The sequence below is a fragment of the Apteryx mantelli genome, chromosome 6 (assembly GCF_036417845.1).
Source record: "Apteryx mantelli isolate bAptMan1 chromosome 6, bAptMan1.hap1, whole genome shotgun sequence".
Lineage (NCBI taxonomy): Eukaryota > Metazoa > Chordata > Aves > Apterygiformes > Apterygidae > Apteryx > Apteryx mantelli.
Window position 1 is genome coordinate 44,155,254 of NC_089983.1, and position 11,422 is coordinate 44,166,675.

The 11,422-nt window shown below is 41.8% G+C and overlaps 1 protein-coding gene across 1 annotated transcript in view; it reads left to right on the forward strand.

Moving 5' to 3' along the window:
- The window catches only part of THSD7B (thrombospondin type 1 domain containing 7B), a 219,498-nt gene extending 215,082 nt beyond the window's left edge, over positions 1–4,416 (forward strand). The window contains exons 26-27 of the mRNA XM_067298639.1: positions 1,305–1,392; positions 3,245–4,416. Of these exons, the coding sequence (XP_067154740.1) occupies positions 1,305–1,392; positions 3,245–3,326 (170 nt within the window). The 3' untranslated portion in view covers positions 3,327–4,416. The remainder of the gene's footprint in view (positions 1–1,304; positions 1,393–3,244) is intronic.
- The last annotated feature ends 7,006 nt before the right edge of the window (positions 4,417–11,422 follow it).

Below are 11,422 nucleotides of genomic sequence, written 5' to 3' on the forward strand. Positions count from 1 at the left end.
CTGTGAGAGATACTCAGCCTTTCCACAGAGTTGGGAAAAAGCAGTAGGGATGGGATCTGGTTAAATATGTTTCCCTTTGAAAAATATCGTCATTCAAACATAAAATGTGAAGTAGGCTCAGTGGCTGTCCCATGCGGCGGCTCCGTGCACGCATGATGAGTCTGCTACGGCTTCTGTCAGAATCATTTCCGTGGCCATGGGGTGGCTTCGTATTTCTGCCCCCAGTAGGTATTAACGACTTTGATATGAATAATACTGCATGGAAAAAAAAACAACAACATAGTTTCTGTCTACAAGGGATTCTATACATCCAGATCTGGGCAAGAAGCAGAAATGCTGATTTTTTAATGATTATTATTAATGCGAAGCTTTTAATTCAAAAACCATCAACACAACATGTTTCAAAGCTTTCTATCAGAAGGAAAATGCCAACACGCTCAAGCTGAGCCATGTGCGTGGAAGGGCTCTTGCAGGGTCGCGGGGTCCGGTCCCCTGGCCCGGCATGCAGACAAATCTAACAGCTCTGTCAAGAGCCCTGTCTCACTGCCCCTTAAAACTCATTACATTTCCTGCTCCCGCAGCCCAACTAGAAAGCTCTTGCACAACTTTATCCCTCTTAGTTTTATAAAACATGTTCTTGTTTTTATTCTAAGCTGAATTTATTCCCATTTGTACCTGTCCAAGCATTTTTTCAGCTCTAAGTAGCTTGTTCGCTCTGGTATTTACCCCTAGTGACCCCCAGGTACTTGCAGAGAGCAATCGCATCCCTTCCCAGTCTGCCTTTCTTTAGGCTGGGCGTAGTAGGTGTACCGGCATTTCTGTCGGGGTCGGCTCACCGCTGAAGCGGGTTTGCCGGAGTGGCCTTTGCAACCCGCGAGCGGATGCGCTGCAGTTGCCTCGCGCCCTGCTCTTGTCTGGGGCTAGCAGCCCGGCTGCCTCGTGCTTCCTCTGCTCCACGGCAAGCACCGGCACTCGGGAATGAGCTGCGGGAGCTCTGCCAGAGGGGAATAATGCTGTTTTGGGAGCACTGACCTGGAGGGTTCATTCTGAGTTTTCATGAGGAAAGCCTAAAATCTTTACCAGAGTTAAAATGCTGTTTTTAAAAAGATTGCAGGAAAATGTTTTCCATCAAAAGCATGCTCTTTATGGATTATTCCCGGGCAATCCTTGCTGTGTTTCCCATCAACAGCGATATCAATTTTGCTTGTGTGTTTTTTCTTTATTTATCCTCTGAAGAATTTGTGTGTATTAGCTTCTTACTCTTTCCTTCTCTCCCTCTATCCTTTTTCCTCATCTTCCAACAGATGGTAGACTGAAGATCTGGGTATATGGAGTATCAGCTGGTGGGTTCCTCATCATCATTTTCATGATTTTTGCATCCTACCTTATGTGGTAAGTTCTGCATGTATTTTGTCCTTTGTTTGTTTGCTTTTATTTAAATAATCCAAGATACAGCACAGTCAAAGCCCTCTGTTGCAGAGGTTTAATCTTTGAGGTCTTAAGGAAGAATTGAACTTGGATAATTTAACTACCATCATTTGGCCCCTACCTCAGAATAATTTAAAACTCTCAAAATTGTAAATGCTAACTGATATGATCTTGAAGAAGTATGGTGGCTATATAGGCTACATGTGTGTCTATTTAGGAAAAGAATTATTTTTTGGTTATCAAAAGGCACTTACGTTTATGCAGACTTCTACTAGGATTAGAAGGACTTTTTATTGTACCCACTTCAAAAAAGATAAGTAAAACTGAAAAAAAAAAAAAAGACAAGAAGGCTGATTGGATCTAGAAGATAGTTCCGTTCAAGGAAGGACTAAGCAGAATAAGGTCGTTCAGTTGAAAAATGATGCTCGACAAGGGATTACAAGGGAGATCTATGAAATCGTGAATGGAGTAGAAGAGGCAACTGGGGAAATTTTATTTCCCACAGCATAAGAAGTAGGAAGCATCTGATGAAATTGTCATTTGAAATAAAGAAAAGATTTTATTTTTCACACAGTGCACTGTCACCTCGTGAGCTCACCGCTATCAGGTACTGCGGATGCCAGAAAGAGAGCGGGATTCCCCCATGGCTTAGCAGGTCCCAGGCAATGGGGGCCCTGGGTTTAGGTGGGGTTTCCTGGCTCTATGCTCCGGCTCAGGAAATCCCCAGGTAGTTTTTTGCAGCGAGACCATCAGGAGGAAACATGCCCTGTTTCTAAAACTTCTGTTTCTAGCCACAATTAGCAGTAGGATGCTGGGTGTCCTGGACCCCACGGGTCTAAACCCGTGTGCATCTCTGCCGGTGTGTTGTACTACGCGGGGAGATGTTTGCCTTCCTCCAGAGCAGCAGTCACCACGAGATAGGGCTGTGGTTTGATAGAGTTGACATCGCACTTTCTGGTTTAAATATTTAAGAAGATGCATCTCAGAAGATATGAAGCATCAGCATCTGTGTGTCCTGCAGGGCCCACAGCTGTCCCTGAAGCCCATGGAGCTGGCATGAGCTCCAGAAATTATACCAATCTAAACAGTTCAAACCTCTAGCAAAGCTGAGCCGAGAGCTGGAGAGTTGCCACCGTTTCCATGGTGGTGACATTACCCTACGTCATCAAAATCACTTTATTCTCTCTCTCCCCCTCTTATTCTCTCATTTTCTTTCTCGTTCATTCCCTCTCTTTCTCTTCAGTTAAAAGCTTAAATAACAGAGTTTGGATACTAGCTGGGAGTTTCCTTATTTTATAAGATGTAAGTACCATTCCTCTGTGATGTCCAAGTGGAGCATATAGAGGATTTTTTAAAATAACATTACACAGTTCTCCATCACTTGAAGACTAGTGAGTAAGTATATGTCTCAGGAACAATAGTTATTGCTGCTTCGGTGCAAGGGAAAAATGAGCATATCCCTGCTGCAGACAGTTGATGACTCCATTTTTCTGTGAGATGTTCCTTGTTTTGTCATCTGAGATGACAACACTGGAGACTTCTGTCTTATTTCATCTTGCAGATTAAGAGCACAGCTGGCTGTAGGCTGTCCTGTCCTTCCTAGGCAGGCGGCGCACCCATCCTGCACACTTAGCAGCATAGGCATAGCTCCATGCCGCTTTGCTCCCAAGGGCCCACTACACAGCAGTGTCACGTAACTGCAAAATGAAATAGCCAACATGGAGAGCTGTTTTCTTTTTTAAATGTTTTTAAGCTTCATACACTACTACAGTTTGCATTTGTTTTATTTCCTGAGATGCTTTTATTTTCCTTGCAGCAAAAAAACAAAACAGCATCAAAGCCCTCCTCCGCAACAGAAGCCTCTCACCTTAGCCTACGACGGCGATGTTGACATGTAACAGGAAAAAAGAAGTCCAAATGTAGACATCTACTGCCTTAACTGCTTTCTTTTTTGTAAGTCTCAGACTTCTCAGTTTTTTGAGGAATCTCCTGATGTGTAATATGCTGGGCAGAACAGAAAGATTGCAAGCTTAGAATTTTGCCACCTCTTTATTTAAAAAAAAATACAAATAAATAAAGAGTCAAAGACTTGGATCCTGTGAAAGTTTTCTGAAGAGACCTGAAAACACATCTCTTCCTGTTGAGCAATGGGAATAAAAAATTAAGAAAATCTACAGACATCAAAAGGCATTACTAAAAAATAAAAAAATAAAAAAGGCATGACAATCCTGAGGAAAAAGTGACATTTATTGTAAATGACAAGTTTGACACAGCATCATTATGCACTATATTAGTGCAGGGCTCTTTATTCTTCACATATTTCAACAATGAGTTTTCTAGTGTTTACATTTTGTTCAAAAGACTTTAAGACTGGATCATGCATTTTGAGAAACGCAAAGAAGAATGAGTTGAAGTGTCTGAAATTATCTGGTTTTTTTTTTAAAGTTTATTGCTTCTTATCCTGTTTTCTAGTCTGGAATATGATTTTGCTTCATTTCCACCTATAGGACAGAATAAGGATTGTTATGAAAAAGTGTAGGTGGTTTCTTAACTGAAAATATTTTTTAAAGAGTTGAGTAGATAGGTGTTTTGATGAATGGCTAGAGGACTTGATTGTTTAAAAAGTATTCTAAATTAAATTAAACCATGTAGATACATTATGGCCAGTTTAAATTGTTATTCAGTTTAATTAATACAAACTCTGCTTTTGTATTTAAATTTTCTTATCTGAAATATTTATAAATTCTTTTTTCAAATTTAATTACCTGACCTCATTTAATATACATCTAACACAAATACTGTTTGTAGAAGGTCTTGCTTTTTTAAATGTTTCAGAACCACTGAAAAGTTACATATTATAAACATCTGGGAACATTTGAAGAGGATAAATGTTTATAATAGTATGTGTTGCAAGTAAGAAAGTGCCATCTTGTGGTATTGGCTTGTATTTATAAGCAAATAAAATGCTAAGGAGAGTGAGAATATTGCTTCTGGTATATTGAATTAAATGTGTGTAAACAACATTAATTATTAGTGTTTTACTGTGTCTGAAATTGGACCCTGTTCTCAAACAGTTCTGGGGTATTTTGTGCTGTAGTGATTAGTAAAAGAAATACTATAGACAAGCAGAATTTCAGAAAATAATTGCAGATCTGGAGAATGTTTGGTCTTATTTTTAGCTCAATATTACTTCTTATTCCAATAATTAGAAAGAAGGAAGGAAAAGAATTATTCCCAAGCAAAGCGATCTGTGTAGCCGGTCTCAACGTGCAGTTGCTTTGGCGCGGATCACGCCGAGAGAAGACCGTAATGAGGACAGAATGCCACATTTGGGCGGCTCCGTTGCTGTTGCTCACTTTGGGAAGCTGTTAGAATATTGGTGTTTTGGTGAAAAAGGCTGGTGGTGTAGAGAGGATTGCTTCCTCTGGGTCGCCCAGAGCTCCTCCCGCGGCAGCGCGCCGCGGTGCGCCGTGCCAGCGCGGGAAACTGAGAGGGAAAACTGTCGCAAACCCAATTTCCCATTGCAGATATTCTGCTAGCCCCACGTTCTCCTGCAGAGCCAAAACTGCTCATGGGGTAGAAAGCAGGAGCTTTCTCAGTAACATTGGGGGCCTAAATCTTTTTTTGAACAGTGCCCTGTGCTTAACCTTTGAGTAACATACATAGGCTAAGAGGTGCAAGGGGAATAACAGCCCAGTGTTATTAAGAAGAATATTGCCAGATCTTAATATATTTTTTTTCTGTGGGCTATGATGTGAGGAGAATACTTCTCTGTGAATAATGAAGAAATAAACTCAACTGTAAGCTGTTCAAAAAGGCATTGGCGTGGGAAGGTTGGTGTAATGATAACTGAAAATAATAACTGCAACATGTGGTCATTGCCCTCAATACCGGTGTAGATTACAGTCCAAACTGCGATGCTTTCATCTTCCCTGGGCCAGCCCAAGAACTGAAAGCATCGCTTGACTCGGAGAACGACTGAAGTGCACTGATTTCTACAAGATTGCTGCGTTACATTTGCCTTATTCTTAATCCTGACTGAGCAGTATCTATTGGAGTGTTTCAGTCTGAAATGTTGCTCCGTCCCGAGTGCCTGGCGTAGGGATAGCCCTGATATGCATTCAGAAGATATGTCTCAAATGAAGACCTGATGGTTGTTGAAGAGACATGACTCAAGTCACTGCTTGCAAAAACAGTCAATTTCTGCAGGGGGCAGTTGTTGCTGATAATGTTGAAGAGCTTCGTATATACGTGTAACACCTTTGCATGTGCGTATAATATACACTATGTGTTTTACGTGATGTGGGATAGATAATTATTTATATGAGAATGTTAGTATGCAACACAGTACTGCAAAGCTTCATAACTTAGAACCAGAAATGATCATTCATGAAAATTTCACAATGTAATTGCAGGTATTCAATAACTTGGGATTGAATTAAGCTGCGAAATTGAGCTGAGGAGCTCATGGCCCTGCAGGATCAATGAGGCCGAGAATGTAACATAATTCAGAAAAAGGAATTGGATATTTAGACAGGTACCAAGATTATTGCTGCTTGTAAGAGCCCCGGATAAATGTGCTGAAAGGGATACCCAGCCCTTAAAGCACTTTGTTAAAGCGCAGAGTCAATTCCTGCCTTTCAGAGTCCGGAATGAGTCATGACATGAAAGAAGGATTAATCCCAAATCTTGCCTACTCAGTGCTTCCTAACTTTATGCCAAAGTAGCTAGTGCTGACTGCTGCTGCGGATAGGAAGGAGATCTTGGTCCGATTCACCAAGGTGATTCCTATACCCCTAACCAGCTCATCCTGTTAAGATATTTATCTGATTGTGTTTAACATCATCTAATGGTGAAGAGTTTGCCAAATGTCCTGGAAATCTGTTTTGGTAGTTAATAACCAAACAATACAGTAGTATGCACTTACTGTGTCATTCTTTTAGTTTCAACGCTATCGATTTCAATGCCAATTGCCAGATGTTTCCTCCCTCTATATTATAGCTGTGAAACATGCAACTCTTTCTGAAAACCTTTGAGATCTGTCTTCTGTGGGATTCTCTCTCCTTCATTTAAAGACTTCAACAGTGAAGCAGAATAGCACCAACTTCAGTAAGATGCCAGAAGACAAATTACCAAGAAATACTGAGGTGCTGCGTGCTTACCTAATTCTTGCAGTTATTTCAATTATGCTCATAAATAGGATATTTGCATGCAGAGATACCACATCTCTGCATATCATTGTGGCTAAACACTTGGAACATCTGGGCTTTTATATGAGGTATGTACAATCAAACTCCATTTCTTCTGGAGAAACCTCCTGAAATCGTGGGGAGCTTGCCGCTGACGTTAGGAGGGCGGGATGCCAGCTGCACTCCTCTCCCTTCCTCGATGGTTAGTCAAGAAGCATCACCAAGCACTTTAACTCCAGACGCTACAGTCCAGAACAAGGACTGCAATTTTCTTTGCCCTAGTAACAGACTGCTGTAAAACTTCCTCCGAGACAAGGTAGATAAAGACCTGTGAATTTGTTTGTGCTCATATTGATATGTCTGTAAGAATAGCCTAATTGAGTAATTCCTTTTGCTCAAGTGCACCTGCATTCCTGGCCGGTTTCTTAAAGAAAATACTATCTTTCTTGAAAAAAAATGGGTTGAGCACTTCCATTTTGGTTTAGTCCTGGTAAGTGTAAAGTTACCATTAGAGATCAGATCATTTGCTGCTAACATAGCGTAGCTGGTTTCTTGAAAGAGTTATTTTTTCCCAATACATAACTTAATTTTCCCCTATGAATGGAAGGAGAGATGTAGTTTAAATGCAATGTCAAGGGTTGTTTTTAATTGGGAAGTAGTAATGCAGAAAAGAAACAATATAACTCAGCGCCTTGAAAACATGGAGCAGGATACCTGGTGTATTAACTTGCCTCAAGACAGATTAAGATTCTGTCTAGTTTAAAACATAATTTATAAGAATTAAGTGCCAAATCTTACAGCTGTGACGTGCTCCTGTCCTGGACAGGCGCTTGATTTATATTATCTGGATGAAGGTTTATCTGCATGCACACTGTTAGATGCCAGCAATATGCGTGCGTATTATTTGATTGCTCGAGCCACGGGCTGACAGGTAGCTCTGTTCCTGTCATTTAGCTGCTGGCACCACCTGGGCATCGGGCCCTGCCATGAAGCTGCTGTGATGTGATGTGACTTGACTTGTAGCACGTACGATGGGTCATGCCTCCTGCTTCCGTCAGGCGTGAAAACCAAAGAAAGTCTCATGTAATTCACCTTGGTTTTGCCTAATCTGCTCTGTCAGCCAGAGAGGGAAATTCCCCAGCTCACAGCAGTCACCCTGCCCCAGTGTGACTGTGTTGATGGGCGATGTGATGTGTTCGGGCATTTTTACCAGTCTAGAAAGTTTTATGGCTGTGAAGTTGCCTTGAAGAAGTCTGTCTAACCCCTTTGGATAACTAGGACTAGAAAGACGAGAGTAATCAAACATATGCTGGTGTAACCCAGGGGCTCTCCTGCTTCGGTTATACAAACGGGTAAAGCATGTGCAGCATGTCTTAAAGCATTCGCTCACTGAACTTGGTGCAATAAGCAGAACAGAAGGAATTTACCCAAACTATTATTAAGTAAATGGAGTTGCATGTAGGCTTTGCTTGTTCCTTCTTGGCAGGAGTAAATGAAAGAAAAATCTCACTACAAAATCTGACAGCCCAGGACTCCACTGTCCCTTGAAATGGTGTATTATTTGGCCACACTTTGTAATCTGGTTACATTTACACTTGGAGAGAAAAGAATGGATTTGAATGAATAGTTATAACAGTAATCATAGCTGCAGGATGCTTTCTGCATGAATCTTTAATATATACCCTTTTATCTTCCAATCTAATACATTTTTCTCTTGTTTTAAAATGTAAACAACATTTATTGGTCACATATGAAATGTCTCAGAAAAGAGTCCAAAATCCCCATATTTGCACTCACTGGTAATTACGCTCATTTGCTTTGATTACATGCTTTGTTACAATAGTGTATAGAATGGACTCTAGACAGATACGTGGGTTAAAGCAATTCATGGGATTTATCCCATCTGTGAAGAGATGTTTTGATAGAATGAAAAATCAGATGCAATTTCCTCTGATAAAGAAGAATGTTAATTTTCTCCTCTTTTCTCCTCTGCTTTATGAAAGTTCACCTGCATGTTATGAATATTGTGGTTGTTTGATGCCTATATGACATTTGGACGAAAACTCTTCAAACGTAATAACAGTGAAGAATCTTTCAACAGTAAGCAAATGAAGTGGAACACCAAGCATTAATTTTGAGGCTGAGGCAGTGGTTTTTTGGGTTTTTTTTGTTTTTTTCTTGTTTTTTTGTTTTTTGTTTGCTTTTGGTGCAGTCTGGCTTCTGCAGAAAGCCCTTTATGACCAGGCTTCAAGGAGCTTTTCTGCAGAAGTGTCAGGAATGGATGCAGCCTAGTGAGCCTGTTTACATGCAGCTGCCATTGCCCCGGGAATCGCAGTAGTGCGATATTGGTGTGCAGGTATCTGCGCATTGGCGGGATTAGACCTAGAACAACGTGACTTTTCTTCTCCATTGCAGCTGGCTTTTTGTTAGCTCAGTTCTGAACCTTGCATTTAGCAGGCATTAACTTGCGGATAATGCCTCTCATCTGATGCTATTGTAGCATCAGGCAAAACCCCATTTGGAGAGGGCAGAGGAGGGATATGTCTGCTCCAAAGTCAATAAATGACACCTATTGACTTCACTTAGACATGATCAGATCCTCTGTAGGTTATTATCTGTTGCTTCCTTAGAGCTGTCCACCTTCAGCACCCTTTGCAAATATGAATTCATTAGTCCTGAAACACCTCAGGTGACAAAGTGATTCAGTCGCAGTTTGGTTTTCCTTTCTGCATTCCCAGTCAATGTAATTCAGTGACTGAATTAGAGAAGAACATCACCTCAATTGCTGTGATAACGCAGACCTGTGAGAGATCCCGAGTGTGCCGTAAGCAGTGTGCTCTGCAGCAGGGTGAAGCTTGTTGGCTTGCCTGCATTGGGTAGACCAAGCATATCCAAATTTATTTAGGTGGAGTAGTTGGGATCTATCTCAGGGCAGAAATATAAGATCATTTCAATGAGTAGACGCAGTAGAGGTTTAAATGTAATCTATCATCTTTCATGCTTTGAGAAAATATAATGCAGAAAGTCCAAAGAGACATTGATGGTTTTCCTGTGAGTGGTGGATCATTTTAATTGTTTCCTCTGATGACGCCAAAGCCTTGTCCTTATAAAAGCAACCCAAAGGAGGATTTTGGAGAGGAGACTTTTCTATGACAGAATTTTATTTCTTCCGTAATATACTAAGTAGAGCTTGTGGAAGTTGTTGCCTAGGTAAAACACCAGCAGCTTCTTGGGTTCCCATTGCTGTAGTTCAACAGTTTGTTTTGAGAGGTTTGCTAAAACACGGCCAGTGGGTCTGAACTGGCTGAACTGTCTCTGCATTGCTCCCGCTGCCAGACCCAGAAAATGTCAGAGCAGAAACGAGTTATAGCAGAGCAACTTGAGCCATTTGTCTTTCTCCCTAATGGCCCCACGCCTCTCTTTTAGCTGTGCCGGATGGGACGGCTCCGTCCCGCGGCTCTCTCCTGAACGCAGCGATGAAATTCGCCCTGGTTTCTCACGGCTGTGCAGCACTGTGAGGGTGGGAGCTCTTCTTCAGGAGAGCCCAGCAGCAAACAGCAGCTTCATACGCTTAATGCAGTCAGCTGATGGAGCCTGTTAAAATCTGAATTGAGACCAAAAGCTGTAATGCAGATGTGTCACATCACGGTTGCTTGTCACTCTGTTCCTTTCTATGATATGGCAGATCCACACCCATTATTTTTAAACGTAGTTTCTCTTACTGCAAAGCAGTAACTGGAAATATGATTTTTTTACTCAATTTGTTGTTGAAACCACTGTCATCTTCTGAGAAAAGAGAGTACATTTACATGGACTGCTCTTCAGTAATTCTGTGTTTTCTTCAGGATTAGGGGCTGTCATAATTTTCCAATCTCTATCAAGTTTTGTCCACAAAATCTGTACTGATGAGCTCACGGGACCTCAGCCAGATGTAACTGAGAAGAGCACAAATCTGTCCGCAGCGCTCAACAGGCTGCAGAGAGGCCAAAAGGATTGAATTTCTCTGCCTGTGTCACTCCTGTATATACAGCATGGATCATTTCTGACAAAAAAAAAAAAAAAAAAAAAAACCTTTCGATTTTGCAAAGTTGTGCAGTATTTTTAATATACTGGAAGAGCACTGTCTAGATATGAATTGACCCTCTCTAAGGTGAGACTGATGGATCCCCTTCGCAGTTCCCACTTCGCATAGCCGTGATTTCATTTCGCAGAAATCAAAAGACTTGATGAACTGGCAACCCTGCTCACAAATCATTAGGGGCAAGTCTTCCAAATAATAAAATTTTGAGTATTTTTCCATATAATGGTAGAGCTCTTACTCTTCATCATCTGATTTCTATAACCATGGCAACCAGGAAGAATGCAACTTCAGAACCCAGAAAGCTGCAGGTCTCACGTAATCGTGTGCACCCAGGAAGCGGGTGTTAGGGGGGAAAGCCCCAGTGGTGTGATGTGTGAAATGAAATCAAGAGCGCTGGTAGCCCTGGAGCGAGCAGACGCACCAAGCGTCGCCAGCCCAAGCTCCCTCCCAGGTCTCGCCCAGGGTATGCGTGACATGTTCGGGACTCGTTTGTCCTTCTGTGGCCTCACAAAGAAGAATATCTTCATTTGTCAAGGTGGCAGGGATGCTAAATGCACACATGCCCACCTGCAAGGACAGTGAGATCCCCCCAGCTTAGTGACACGTGTGTTGTCTTCTCCAGTAGGCTTCTGCTGTGCAAGGCAGGAGGCTCGGTGCCAGCAGGTTCACCCCTCGCATTGCCCCTGCGCTAGGGGCAATAGCCGAGCTTGGCTCAAGGGTGCTG